General features: G+C 45.2%; 1 protein-coding gene and 1 long non-coding RNA gene across 4 annotated transcripts in view; one reads left to right on the top strand and one right to left on the bottom strand.

Moving 5' to 3' along the window:
- Ccdc149 (coiled-coil domain containing 149) overlaps positions 1-15424 on the top strand; it is a 94094-nt gene that overhangs the window by 16934 nt on the left and 61736 nt on the right. For 2 of the 3 annotated variants that reach the window (XM_021211093.1, XM_029544906.1), the window contains exon 2: positions 14282-14443. In XM_021211093.1, coding sequence (XP_021066752.1) covers positions 14282-14443 — 162 coding nt within the window. Of the gene's footprint in view, positions 1-8255; positions 8322-14281; positions 14444-15424 lie in introns of those variants that run through there. The other variant, XM_029544907.1, reaches the window with a different exon arrangement.
- LOC115065204 overlaps positions 10758-15424 on the bottom strand; it is a 9062-nt gene continuing 4395 nt past the window's right edge. Inside the window, exons 2-3 of the long non-coding RNA XR_003844990.1 lie at positions 11827-12334; positions 10758-11413 (exon numbers count right to left, since the gene is read on the bottom strand). This is a non-coding gene — a long non-coding RNA (uncharacterized LOC115065204). The remainder of the gene's footprint in view (positions 11414-11826; positions 12335-15424) is intronic.

Below are 15424 nucleotides of genomic sequence, written 5' to 3'. Positions count from 1 at the left end.
ATGGTTGTGAGCCACCATGTGGTTGCTGGGATTTGAACTCCAGACCTTCGGAAGAGCAGTCGGGTGCTCTTACCCACTGAGCCATCTCACCAGCCTCAGCTAACTACTCTTACACAGAGAATAATTATGCAAAAGCAAACAAGCAAGAATATCGTTTAGAACATAAAAGAGAAATCTCTGAGAGAGAAGAGGCATCCAAGGTGATCCATGCCCTGCCTACATGCTGCCACTCATGCAGTCCTGAGCAAAAGCTGCAGATGCTGTCAGCCTGTGACTTATCCACCACTGTCAATCACTGAGGGTTGAGACAGGAATGTGTGTGTAATGCAGGAGCTGGGATTTGAACCCCAGGCTTTTCCAACTCTGCCTCGCCTTAGGAAATGTGTGAATAAATATACCAATGAAGATGAGATGTCCAGGTCCCCTCACTGGGCCTCAGTGGGAGAGGGTGTGCCTAGTCCTGCTGCAGTGACTTGATGTGCTAGGGTTAATTGATTGATAACCCTGGAGGTGGGGAGGAGGGACTCCCCCTTCTCAGAGGAGAAGGGGATGAAGGAGGGGCTGTGCAGGGGGAGGGGACCAGGAGGAAGGGTGGCTGTGATCAGGATGTAAATTGAATACATAAATTAATTAATGAAAAGAAAAAGAAAATGAGGGAGTGAGCCAGGTAGTCTACTATATTGAGTCCTTAAGTTTAGAAAATATACTTTTAATTTACTTCATTTTTATTTATGTGTTTGTTTGGCTGGCTGTCTCTCTCTATATGCCTCTTATGTTTGCAGAAAGGCCAGAAATAGAGTGTCAGATCCCCTGGAGTCGGAGTTGCAGATGGTTTGGAGTTGCCCAGTGTGGGTGCTGGGAACTTACCATGGCTCTTCTGGAAGAGCTGCAAGAACTTGGAACTGCTGAGCCATCTCTTCACCTTTTGCCTTATGGTACCAGAAGGGAAATGAGTGTATACTTAAACTCTGTTAAGAACTCACTAGAATACTCACACACTTTGGTGTCATGGACAACCCATGTCAGCTGTCAGCGGTGACACAGAGTTTTAGGGGGAACTCAATTCCTCACTTGAGACATTGAGGTCTCCAATGTCAGTCACCTGTGCACACTGCTGCACTGCGTAAGTCAGGAAGGTATTGCTGCCTTCCACCTTCAAGTGCAGTTTGCACTGGTGTGGTGGCTTGAAGGCTGTCCATTCCATGCACCAACGTGCTGCAGGAAGGGGGAGAGCATGAGGAGAAAAGTGTCACCCCCTTTAACATGTTGCCTAGGGAATTCTAGAGAACAATTCTGCTTCTATCCTGTTGTCTGCTACATTGTATACTTATGGGCCAATCACATTAGCTAGTTCATAGGTCCTCACATGAGTGTCTAGGAGTCCAGCACCTAGAACCCCGTCTGTCATGGCTATGATAGTTCTAGGTCAAGCACTCATTTAAAACAGTCTTTGTACCTTGTCACAGTCAACCGGTTCTGATGGTTAGTCACTGGTCCTGAGGAGAGGGGCTGCAGTACTGGCTCAGCTGTTCAGAGCACTGACTGCTCCTCCTGAGGACCACACTCACTCCTGTATAGGAGTCTGTAACTCCAGCTCCTGAGGACCCACACTCTTCTGGCCTCTGAGGGCACCTGCACACACACACACACACACACACACACACACACACACACATATAGAAACACACAGACACATAAACACAAGTTAAAGTGAAACACATCTCTTGAAAGAGAAGGAGGGGGAGGAGGAAGGAAAAAGAGGACCATCTCTTAGTAAATGGTCAGGTGTCCGATACCAGGCGAAGCAGCAGTTTTCATAATCTCATTTAATCTCTAACAGTCATAGGCAATCGTGGTCTCCATTTTATAGACAGAAGGCCTTAGGATCAGCAAGAGATGCATTTCCTTGCTGAGATCATTCGGCTAAGGTTGAAGGGTCAGGATTAGTATCCAGCGGCATAAGACCCTCAAGTCCAGGGCCTTACTTGCTATTATTTACCACTGCTGTGTCCATTGAGGTCTCTCCACCTGTGCATTTCATCTCCTTTAGATATGGCCAGTCTGGTCACTGGATCAGCAGTCTATTTGATATCCTGATGATGTTGAATCTCTTTACTAATAGAGAAATGTGCCAATCTTGATGTGACCTGCCTCAATGACATCCGAATGCTGTGTCAGAAATGCTTTCGGCAAGTGTCAGGTCTTCAGGCTATATATGCGGCATTGTCGTCTAAATGCTATTTTGATTAATGGCAGTGACTGAGGTGGTGATGGTGGGGGATAAACAGACTGTGGTGGAAACAAAATTGTGCCTCGTGTTGGTTTGAGTTCCACTGGTGATTTGTTGCCAGTGAGCATTTTCCATCTTCCTGAAAAGCCATAGTCTCGGGCCGCCCACGGGGACCCTTTGTTAACATAAGGAATCCGTGTGCATGGTAGGCAGCCACAGAAATAGATGGACTCCCTTGTAACAGGTCTTTATACTTCAGCTTGTCCTCCGAAAACTCCCGTGGTTTGAATCCCCACCCCAAGTCCCAGAATGAGTCTCCACCTGAATTTTTGCTGTGGGCTGGTTCTCAACTGACAGCTCTTGTTGAGGAAAATTTCTCCCTAATCAGTCATGCCTGGAGATAGTGGAAAGAAAATAAGCACTGTGAAGATGAGGGGCGAGAGCAAATTAGCAATGCTCTGGAAGAGCTGAGTGGAGTGCGGAGCGAGGGAGCAAACAGCTCCCCGCCTCGGGCTGCGGCGGCTGGGGACACCTTCATCCTGCAGGCGGAAATTCAGGGCCCAAGTGGCCCTTTAGGGATGTCTATGAGGTTCTCAACCAGAGAAAACGACTGTAATGATCACGATTGGTTGGAATCCTGGCAGATGGTGGCAAGAGCTCTACTTACTTGGGTAATTAAAGCGGTAAGGATTTGCATGGTTGATTTGAAGGATCTCGAGGCTGCGGGTGCCCGCATGTAGGGCAGACAGCGATGGAGCACCTCCTTGCTTTAGAGGATATGCACCTGGCACCAGTATGGGTGGATGAGAGCAGGGGTGGGGGTGGGGCTTCCACACAGGGTCTGTCTCCAGTGCTCTGGTCCACTCATGGGACTGTTCAGCCCAGCAGGAGATACTGAAAGGTGGAGTTTGCTGTCAAACCTAAGGAGGAAGACTGTTTCTCTCTTTTGGTTCGGATGCAATCCTCTTGATTACTGTGATGACAGAATGTGTACTGTTAGGAGTCGTGGAAGCGACTCAGGTGCCAGCGCGTAGCTTTGCCTGTTTAGCACGTGGAAATCGGCAGCTGGATCCCCGGTACTATCAAAGGAAGATGGCTGGTGATTAGAGTTTCAATACTTTATTTTAGGGGAATTGTTTTATGGAATCCTTGTGACCCTCCTGTGAGTGAGATGGGATGGTGTAGCCCAAGAGCCAGGCCAAACCTGCATTCAAATCTCACTTTGGCTCTGACAAGCTATAATGTTTTGCTGGTGTTCTGGCTTCCTTAAAAACTAACCCTTTGTGCCCCATCCCCTTTCTACCATAGAGGGGATGGATGTTGATCAATGATGGATGCATGCAAGGATGCAATGATGGATGCATGTTATATGTGGGTACCAGCCTCTAGAATGATAAAGACCATAGATATTATGTACAGGAGGGAAAAACTCAAGCACTGTGTTTGGAGAGTAGCTCCTTGGTGTGTGTGTGTGTGTGTGTGTGTGTGTGTGTGTGTGTGTGTGTGTGTTGATAGCCACGAAACCCACATGGTGTTCCCAACCCCAGAATACAACTTGGCAACAAAAATGATGCCTTCATGTTGGCACATCCTGGGTTCCTTTTTGTCAACAGCTGCCTGGGAGGCAGAAGGAGTCCTGATGGGACTGTAGCTCAGCTCTCTCAGGAAGCGGAGACTTCCTTTCTGAAGTAGAAAACAGCCCTGGGTCCCCTCTGGCTTGTCCTGTTGGGAGCATGTCTGAGAAGTTAGGAGATGTTAGAGTTGTCAAAGGGGCATTTTAGCCCTGCCAGCAGAAGTGTTAAGGCCTTATCTATCTATCTATCTATCTATCTATCCATCTCTCTCTCCCCCTCTGTATGTATGTATGTATGTATGTATGTATGTATGTATTATCTATTTATCTATCTATCTATCATCTATCTATCTATCTATCTATCTATCTATCTATCTATCTATCTATCTATCTATCGTACTTATTTATGTACTAGGCATATACTTCACCACTGAGCTACATTCTAGCCCTCCAACACTGTCTGGATATCGTCCTTCTATATGGCCCAAGTTCTTACTTAGAAGCTGTTTTATTCAGCTTCCCAAGTGCTGGCATGACAGGCACGCACCACTACCAGTGGCCCGGGGTCTTTTTTATGATCTCTTTCTCATTCTAGGGGAAGCTGAGCCACTGTAGTTCACCAGCTTTTGAAGTCAGTCTGACTAACCCATGCCACACATTCTGCTGCCTTTTTGATGCTGCTCAGCCCTGAAGAGCTGAACTGAATCTTTCTCCTAGGTGGAGATAGCCAGAACATACCGTCTTCCAATCTGTGTGTGACTGATGCATAATGTAGTATGCAAAGTGATACGTGAACACAGGCTGCCCTTAAATCCAGAGTGCTCTAGATCCCCATCCAGCAACCTGCATGGGGATGAGAGAGCCTCTGCTGGCTGCATGAGTGATCGCAGTGCTGTCTCCTGAGCATTTGATCTCTGTAATAAACTGGAGCTGCACACCCCACTGGCAGGCAACATCATGGCCTCAGGCAAGGTCGGATTATCCTTACACTGGTGACAGCAGCATTAGTCTAGGGAGGCGGTGAGTTTGACAAAAATGTGCTATATTCAGCAAAGGAAGAGGGATGTCCTGGTGCACTGTGGCCAGCAGCGGAAGAGAGCAGCCTTCTTCCCTGGTGTCCCTACCCAGCTTTTCCAGGCCCAAAGGAAGCTGGGAGTGGGGAGTATGAGTGGAGGCGTGGTACCTTAGATGGTGGGAGCAAAGAGAAGCAGCAAGAGAAGGGTTGGAACAGATAGGCAGGCACATCTCGTTATTCACCACTCCAGTTAAGCAAGACTGTCGGCGAATTTTACATACCCCCCAGCTACTGCGGTTCACGTTATAAACTCTTCCAATTACCTGAAATCTCACTTAACTTAAATTCCAGCACATCCCCTGCGGGATTCAAATAATCAAAGTTTGCCTGTCGAAAGTAATCCCAAGGAGGGGGAAACAGGACGGCGAGCCTGAAGAAGACGGATCATAAAAAAAAGTCATCTTCCAGGACACCATTAGAATCATTAAGCCACCGACGTAGGAATGCTGGATTGTTTGTTGTTAGCTAAAAGTTACAGAGGAGAACGCCATCATAGTAGAGGGTACATGCTCTGAGAGGTACACCCATGGAGGATGGGCACAGTGGGAAGGAAAAGCTTGCACTTGAGGTTTGAGGCGGGAACAGGGGAGGCTAGGATTCTGCAGGGAGAGATGTGAGCTAATTAAGTGCAGGACACTGAGGCTGCCCAACATGGTGTTTTACACTAGATGCCCAATCATATCTTTAAGAAGTTAAGGACACATTTGTGTCTCTCTAAGGGAGGGTCATGAGTGCCCATTTGGCAAATCTTCAGGCTTAGCGTGGGGATGGGACAGTACGCCCCAAATAAACAGAAGCACTTGTGTTACATGGTCAAAGATCAGAGCACCAATCCCATTTTGATGACTGTAGGGATTCTTCCACACTCTCTCCACACATACACTCTTGTTTGTAGAACTGTACATTTCCCCCTGGAACATAAAAAAAATCTTCATGAGTGAGTGGCCTTTTGACCTTGCAATATGATGTTGTCATCTACAAAGTTCACCTTTCAGAACTGAACAATTGTGTTACAAGCAAAAAAATAATAAAATAAAACAAAATAAAAATCACAAAACATTCCCATAAAATAATTCCCACAAAAATCTTAAGTTTATGATTTCATACTGGCTTCATAGTCACATTTGGCTACATGGGGCCTGTGAGTCGTGGGTTGGACATGCCTGGTAGAGATTAAGGTAGACTATCATATCATATCATATTATAGGTAGGCTATATTACTAAAATATGTAAGCTAACACTAAATGCATAGCTCTATATATGGAAGTGTGTGTGCATTGACTTACTGGGGACCGGAGTTACATCTCTGTAAGTTATATCTCATTTAACCTGTTCTGGGCTTTCACTGTGGAGTAGAGGCTGTGCTTGCCTTCGGGGATGCAATATTGTATGTGGAAAGCCTGGTTGAACTGCAGTAGCTTGGGGGGGGGGGAGTAATGTAAAATTCCCCAAAAGTTTTGCTTAAGTGGAGTGGTGAATAACAAGATGTACCTGCATATCTGTTTCAAAGACATAGAGTAGGGAAGTGGGCAGGCATTGTGTCACAGGATGCATATGTGTGGCACACACACACATGCGCATGCATGCATGCATGCACACATGCATACATGCACATATGCACGCACACTTTTCTCTCTTATTGAGGCACATTCAGAATGCTGTACAGCCAACCAGGAGCCACTCTTCCTCTACTTGGGGTTAAAGAGGCTTTCAGGTCAGGATGCCTTCCTCAGCACTGGATAAACTTAGATAGAAAAGTAAGTGTGTGTGTGTGTGTGTGTGTGTGTGTGTGTGTGTGTGTGTGTGTTGGGTGGGGGTGGGTAATAGCAGGAGGCTTGAATGAGAACACGGTAGGCAGTTGAGAGAGCAGCTGCAGTCATGTCAGAAGCAGACTATGGCTAAATACTGAGGGGCTGTGGTGTGACAGTCACTTAAGCATTTAGAGGGGCTTTGGGGAATGGTAGGAGAGCCATTAAGATGCTCTGTGGGTAAAGGTGCCATGAAGCCTGAGGATCTGATGTAGATCCCTGGGTTTCATGTGGTGGAAGGAGAAGGGTCTAGGATTGAACTTGGCAGGTCGGGAATGCAGAAGAGGCTATGGTACGAGTCTGCCCGGACATCATAGGGCAGAGCCAAGAAGCGGTTTCAGAACAAAGAGGTGGTTTATTGGAGTTGAAGAAGGTGCTGTTTACTCGGTGCTTCTAGTTGGGTAGGGAGGAGGGGATACTGAAGGGGATGGGGCAGGGGAGAAAGGGCACTAACAACAGAATGGAAGGCAGAGGGTAGCCGAGTGTTGCCAGCTTTCCATCCCTGTCGTAAATACCTGAGAGAATTTTGAAGAGAAAGGTTTTTCTTGGCATTTTGAAGACTTATGTCTGTGGGCAGTTGGCCCCATCGCTTTTGAGCTTTAGGACGAGACGGTCCATGATGGTAAGGAGTGTGTGTTGGAGCGGAGCTACTCACCTCATGTGGATCCTGCCTCTTAAAGGATCCACAGCCTTCTAATATTGCTACACCAGGAAGAAAGCCTTCGGTACATGGGCTCTTGAGGGATATTTAATATCCAACTACAGGTCTAGGTGAGGAAGTACCTCTAAGTAGAGTAAGATTGCAGGAAACAAACGTCTGGACTGTTCCTGCTCATGACCCTTAGCGGTGTGTGCTCTCTGCCTTCTTAGGGTAGCAGGTATGCCCTTGCGTAGCCGAGGAAAGCCAGCTTGATTTCTTCACTAAAAATCACTAAGGACCGAGAGTCACTATTCAGTAGAAAGGGTCACTTGGCAGACGTAGTCCCCTGACACTGAGGTACCTCCTCTCTCGGCAGCAGTTAGCCAGTCATAAAGCTGTCCAAATCCTAATGCAGTATGTCAGATAGTCGTTTAATTATTATGGTCTTCCTTGTAGCAATTATGATTTGCTTTATTGCAGATAACAGGAAATGGGTAGATAAAAGGCGCTCAACGGCCCAAACTGTGGGATTGGGTTCTTACGGTGATGAGTACCGGGCTACCTTTACTTGTGGGTGGGAATTAACATCACACATGAGTTACAAGCTCAGCTTCAAAAAAGTAATTGAAATGCAATTCAAAAGAAATCTATTTTTGAGTGGATAATAAAAATATTTCACGATATCTAGTATACATGCCAGAAACAGGGCATATTTTATGGAGTTCATTCCATGCGCATTTCCTGAATTGCCTGGACTACTTGGTGTGTGGTATTTTCCTTTTTTCCAGCTGGTAGGCATGGAACTACCTGCAGCTGCGGGAGTCTTGCCAGTTCACAACTGTCATCGGGGGACACTTGCTTCTGCCCCGATCCACAGCAGCTCAAGAGTCAATGGCATTAAAAGGAATTGTTAGCAAATACCCGCCATTTATTTTTCAAACTCTCTTCATGAGCTACACAAGAAGGTTCCAGAACCTTTGCAAGGTTTGGAAAGAGTAAGTAAAATGGATCACCCCTGAGTGGGCCATTTTATCAATTCTCAGCATTCATTTCTACTTCTCATAGCTCCTTTACTTCGAGATAATGGTCTTTGACCTGTCTGTCTACCACAGGACTGTAGACAAAGGCCCTGAAGTTACCACTGAACCACAAAGATGGAAACACTGGAACTCAGCTCATCTCTTGGGCGGTTTCCAACCCAAGTCCTGCTGCAGTGGTACCTGGTGGTGGGTGGTCTGGGCCTTGCCCTCAGTGTCTGCAGATCCCTCCCTCTTCCTCTCCCCCTAGTCTAAGTCTCTCCACTAGTCAGGTTTGTAGAGCCAATAGTCTTCCGGTACATTCCTATGTCAGAATGCTCACTCTTGCTTCCCACTAAAGCATCCTGATTTCTGTGTGCAGATAACAGTACAACTCTGCCCCCTGCCTTTGAGATCATTAGATAACTGACCTCTTTGGACTCCAAGTCCGCATCTCTGAAAAGGGGGCTAATCTCACTGTCTGTTAGAGAGACCCATCACAGAGAACAAGTAGGGTATTTCTAATATGGCACTCAGCACAGAATGGGAGACAGGGAGCTCACCACAGTGGTGAATGCTGTTACTATTACAATCAGATAAGGTCCAGTCCTTAGTGCCTCTAGCAATGCTAGACACATGGCAAACACTAAAAATCGAAACAAAACAAAACAAAAAAACCCCAAAAAACCAAACAATGCATTTGTCTCTTTTCTTTTCTTGAAAATAAATCAAATCCCCCTTTTCCTGAAATCAGAAAGAAAGTGAAAAATCCACTGTCCCTATTCCAGCTGTGAACTTGGTCAACAGAGTTATTACATGACTGAAGATCAACAGTGAAGGAATAAGAGATTAAAGGTGGGTTTCCTGGCTCCATCCACGCGGCCGGAGAGTGGAGTTTGTCCTGCTCACAGCCTTTGTAGTGTGGTGGAGCAGTCGCATGACTCACGGATCCACTAATAAGATCCTCCATCTCAGATTCTGTGGCTGAACCTAAATTGATGTGTGTCTTGTGTCTGGGGGACTGGAAAGCGCCCTGTCTAACCATATTGTCTTAGACAAGGTGAGGACAGGCTATGTTAAGAAACAGCAGAGCCAGTGTTTTCTGGAGGCCTGCTGGGGCAGCTCACACAGCAGAGAGCAATGGCGTTAATGTTCTAAGCCCCAATGCCTTTTCCTTCCATTGTGGGATGCATGGCAAGTTGTGCCCATGCTGATGTGACTTACCACCTCTGATGGTGGGATAACATTTTTTTTTCCCCATGAGAAGACTCTGAATGATCTTCCCCTAGTTAGAGACCCTGGGCTCCTCACTCCTGGGAGTAGAGAGTCTGAACTGCTCAGCCAAATGTACACTTCTTAGGCCTCATTCATCTCTCCACCTTCACCCCACATACTACCCCTTGCCAGCCCCATCCTGGGCACTCATTGGTCAACCCCAGTTAGGAAGCCCCCATACCGTTACTCCTCTACCATGAGGATACCTCTGTGCTTTCTGTTGCCTATCACAGTATCCTCCACCCCATGGCAGGAATATGTGCCCCTCTCTTGGACCCACAGGCTCCATGTGGCAGGAATGTGTGCCCCTCTCCTGGACCCCACAGGCTCCACGTCACGGGTCACTCCCTCCTCCAGTGAACACCTTCACTTCCAAGCTTTCTCCACTTGTCTCAGCCTAAGTGATCTGAGTGGAAGTCATGGCAATTATAGCTAATACGTTAGATGTCTTACAAATGCTAGCTTTTTACACTCTCATCCCAACCCTGCGAAGGCATTTGATAAACAGGGAGGCTTAGGGTACAAAGCGGTGAACTGCCTGACCATATAGGTAGGAAGTAGCAAAACTAAAACATGAGCTCTGGCATGCTGGCCCCTCTGTCAGGATTTCCACTGTGACGGTATCCTGCATTGTCCCTTAGTGAGAAGGTCCTATCCCCCCTAGTAATGACCAGGGCACAGTAGTGACTAGTCATAAATATTCTCACATGATTTATCACAATCATCACCATCATCTGCCTACTGTGATCATAACAAAGCTCTCAGGTATTATTCTAAATTCATATTTTTTCCTTACTTGCCAAGAACTTGAAGTCATTTGCTGGCCAGAAAGAGTCCTGAACTTGGAGTGACACAAATTCACAGTGTACACCCTAGCTTTAACTAGTCATTATGCTGAGCCTCAGATTCAGTGTTTGTACAACAAGGAGCCTACTCTAGGAGATGCTTAAAGTCTGTCCTCAAAAGAGTCAGGGACCCTGTAACGTGGGAGCAGTACCTCGTATGCCACAAAGTCTGAGGAAGCTCCAGATGACATGTGAAGGTTTACTCTTCATCCATGTGAGTAATGTCTATGTACACACATTCTCATCTTCTCATTCTATATGTGTTATGTATGTGCACATAATAGAACAAAGGGGAAACATCAATACATTATCTCAATACAGTGCTCTACTTTACACATGTGTATGTTCATACACACATCTAAATGCGTGTATTGAACATCTGCTGTGTACCATGCATTTTTTTTTCAGCACTGGAAATCTGGAATAAATAAGATGAAGTTTCTGATGTCACAGAGGAGATGCTGAAAAGTCACCAGTCTTTAAGACCAAGTATAGCTCAAGACCAAGTCACAATACTGAAGGGACAGGAAGATCAGACAAGGCGACTGGCTTAGTTTCTCTTCTGTTGCTGTGATAAAGTACCCAGACAAAAGCAACTTAGGGGAGAAAGGGCCACTTTTAGCTTGCAGTTCAGGGCATAGTCCATCATAGCGGGGAAATCAAGGCAGCAGGAGCTTGCGGCTCACTTTGTATCTACAGTCAGGAAGAGAGAACAATGAATGCTTGCACACTTCTGTTTGGTATCCAGTCTCCATGCACACATACCAGTATCCCCGGGGTCTTCCCATACCAGTTAAACCTGTGCATCCTTGAACCACCAGCATTTTGCTTTTGGATCCTCAGTGCCACCTGTGGATGAAAACGTTAAGACAAATCTTCACTCTGTTAGCTCTGTGCTCAGATCCACTTCGGGCTGTTTTATAAAGAGACTTCAGCCTAAGGATTATCCTGCTGATAAAAACAAATAACATGGGCTAAAGTTCTTGACAACCAGTTCTCTAGACTAGGGTGAGAATAAGAAAGGACAGATGGCTGAGTGGTCACTTTCTAGGCCCAACGTTTTCTCAGTGTGGCTTCACTTTCTGTACAGACTGCCTCTGCTTTTTTTAAGTACATATATATTACATGTAAATTTCCATATTATTAATATATTAGTGATAAATAATTATAATTAATACAATTTATTATAAAATAGATACTATACTATAGTATATACAATATATATGGCATATATTTATATATTATAAAAATTTTACATATATATACATATATAGTATATATATATATATTGTAAAATAATTCCATCTACCCTAAGTCCTCTGTCACCTGTCCCCCAGACCCTCCTCAACATGTCCTCTTCCCACCTTCAGGTCTTCATGTCCAGTTTTCATTTTTGTAAATCAGTGAGTCCAGTTAGTGTTGCCCGCTGGAATGTTGATGGATCTTGCTGATCAGAGCTCGTGCAGGTAACCTTCACAGGGGGGAGTCCACAATGTGGTGGCCGCCTCAGCACTGACAGTGCTCCTCCCCATCATCCGGCTCCTCCTGCCCCCTCTTCTGTGATGTCCTCCGAGCCTAGCTCTTAGTGATGGAGTTTATAACTGTCACCTCTCCTGTGTGCTTAGGGGCAAACCGTAGATCTCTGCTTCTCAAACTCTGAGCCACTGTGGCTTATCAAGGCTTCTGTGTCTGGTGTCTCCCAGGTTCCAGAAGAACCTGGAGCCAGACTTTTCTACTGCCTTTCATTTCCTCTAAGCTGGACCATGCCTTGGGAGAGAAATGACTTTTGTTTTGGATCATTCAAGGGCAGGGAACCTGAATTCCTGCTTTCCCAGTTGAAGGTTAGGCAAGGTCAGCCTTTAGGGTCCCCTCCTTGACACAATTGAGATTTTCTTCCCCCCTGGACATCTTTGGGTCCGCAGGTATGAATCCCATCAATGCAGTCTTATTGTCATCCACACCCAAAGCCCCGGTGATGGGGACTGCTGACTGTGGGGAAAGATGAGAGAAGGGCAGATGGGTTAAGTGGTGTGTAATGATGCTTTCCCCTGTGAAATCTCAATGTCTCCCTCAGGAGACTGCTGCTCAGTGTTTCAAGCCACTCACCTCTGGTATTTACTTGTTGGGGATTTGACTCTCAAGAAATCACTGTGGCAACAGAACCATTTTGCCATCCTGCAGACAATGTCAGTCTTAAAATCCAGAGCGTTTTAAGGCAGGATTCCAATCTTGTTAGTGTGGGGAATAGAATTCCACCAAGGTGAAGTGTCCTCTCTCAGAACACAAATCTGCCTCAGAATGGCTTTTCTTCCCTCTTTGTTTTTGAAACTAAGCAATTACTTTTTTTTTTTTTAAGAAAAAAAATGTGCTAATGTGCAAGACTCTCTTTTCTCCCCCCTTTCATTTATTTGAAATTGAACTTAACAAAGTCAGTTCTGAGCAAGCACTATATATGAGTAATGCTTTTTGTCTATAAAGAGCATTGGCTCAAACGGTATGGGAGAGTCGGTTCTCGCTCTGCTTTGTGTGAACGTCCACAATGACAAAGCGCTCGTGTCAGGGTGTATAATGAAACTATAAATTGTTTTCATGAATGCTCTGAATTTGGTCTTTTATGGGGAAAATTCAAAAGGTATTTAGTGCCACATTTCACATACGTGAAGAACGCCAGGCAGTGTGATCTATCCAGCCAAACCAGACTCTTCTCCGGGCTTACACGGGCCACTACAGTAGGACTGTGGCGGAGCTTCATTCCCGGAGCAGGGCAGGAGGGAGAAGTAGAGGTTCAGAGATACCATTGCTTGAAGGCTGGAGTCCCAGCCAGGGGCCTGGCTGTTCCGGGGAGAATATAGAGTATGGCAAAAATTACTTAACTCCTTGAATTGGTCTTTGGTGATGGATGGGTGTCTGTGATCCTAGAAGAAGTTTCACAGATCAGTAGAGATCAGAGGTTTTACAGTACAGTCAGTGAAGAAATTCTCCAGGGGAAATGGCTGCTGGGTTTCGTGAGTGGGAATGATTGTGCGAAGTGATTTGTGGTTCAATTAAATGATTTTTCACAATATTTGGGGTGCATTTTTGTGATCAATAGCATACGGACCTATCCTCAAAAATTTAGAAAAAAAAAGAGCATAGGACAAATTTTAATATTTGAGGAAAAGAAATTACTAAGGAGAGATCATTCCTATCAATATTTATTATTCATATTTATTAATATTTTTCATTAAACACCTTTATGTATATCACTTTATACAATTTTAATAAAATTTTATGTGACCTTATCCAGAAACATATGCCATATTAGATAAGCCTGGGATCTAGAGATGTATTTATTCATAGATGTAATTTTAAAATATAGTTTTACTTTATTATTATCATGTGTGTGTGTACATGTGTATGGTGTGTGTCTGCCACAGCCTATGTGTAGAAGTCAGAGGATGAAGTTGGGAATTGGTTCTCTCATTGTATTATGGGCTTAGGTGACTCAGGTCACCAGGGTTTTCTGGCAAGTGCTTTAATCTACTGAGGCATCTTGCTGGCTTACAGTTCTACTTTTGAACTCACTTGCAAATGACTTAACGTATCTGTCCCAGTTTGTGAAAGCTCATGGACAGGTAAGGTTTGGTTTTGTCTCCTGAGAACCGTGTGCCAGCCAAGCCTAGGGTTTCTCCTTAGGGTAGTGTGTGATCCCTAACCATGACTAAGGAGAGAGCTTGGAGCTCGGTGCACTCAGGGTGGGGTGGGGTGTGTGTGTGTGTGTGTGTGTGTGTGTGTAGAAGCCCGCCTGCCATTTCTAACCAGTGACCATGTGTTCTGCAGTACCTGGTGTGTAAACGGAAGCTGGAGAGCAAGAAGGAGGCTCTGCTGATCCTCTCCAAGGAGCTGGACACCTGCCAGCAGGAGAGGGACCAGTACAAGCTCATGGCCAATCAGCTGCGAGAACGACATCAGTCCCTGAAGAAGAAGTATCGGGAGCTGATTGTAAGTGACACTGTGGAGGCTCTGGACACGCTCTCTTAGAAAGTAACCCCTATCCAACAAACGGTTTGCCAGTAGCTAAGTCTATGCTTGTAACCCTAGCATTTGCTAAGTCTATGCTTGTAACCCTAGCATTAGGGATGTGGAGGCAGGGGGATCAGGACTTCAAGGCCTTCCTTGGCTACCTAGTGGGTAAGAGGCTTAAGAACCTGTTTCAGACAAGTGAACAAGCCAAAAAGCATGGAAGAAAACGAAAGTGAAAAGTAGAAATGCATTTGCCATCTGTTTGTTTTGCATATATGTACTTCCAGGATGCTGGATCTGGCACCTAGGGAAGTGCTCATGACCATGTATGTTTACTGTGGTCCTCTTCTTATTAACTTATTGATATGGACTTTTGCTTCTCATTTTAAAGAATATTCATACCTTAAATCTAATACAGAGGCTGCCAGGTGTGCATGGCGGCGGCCCAACTTAACTGAGTTAATTGGCAATAAAGGAAAAAACAACTCAGGTCCTCTTTGTTCTTTTATGTTCCGCGAGCTCAGACCCCATGAGCTGATGGCTGCCGGGTGATCAGGGTTGAGAACTTCCATTGTGGCTGCTGTTCTGCTTTGCCGCCGCAGAGAGGTCTGCTGGACAGCATGTGACCATGCTGTTTAAACCATGCTTTCTTTATCCCGTGATGGCTTCCTAGGTCCTGTATACAGGCTGAAGTCACCTATATTAGTCAGAGTTCTCTAGAGGGACAGAATTTATAGAATGAATATCTATCTATCTATCTATCTATCTATCTATCTATCTATCTATCTATCTATCTATCTATTATCTATCTATCTATCTATCATCTATCTATCTATCTATTATCTATCTATCTATCTATCTTTCATCTATCTATCTATCATCTATCTATCTATCTATCTATCTATCTATCTATCTATCTATCATCTATCTATCTATCTATCTATCATCTATCTATCTATC

This window comes from Mus pahari, chromosome 13 (genome assembly GCF_900095145.1).
Source record: "Mus pahari chromosome 13, PAHARI_EIJ_v1.1, whole genome shotgun sequence".
Classification (NCBI taxonomy): Eukaryota; Metazoa; Chordata; class Mammalia; order Rodentia; family Muridae; genus Mus; species Mus pahari.
Note: the sequence above shows the minus strand (reverse complement) of the source record. Positions and strands in the feature narration are given on the sequence as shown.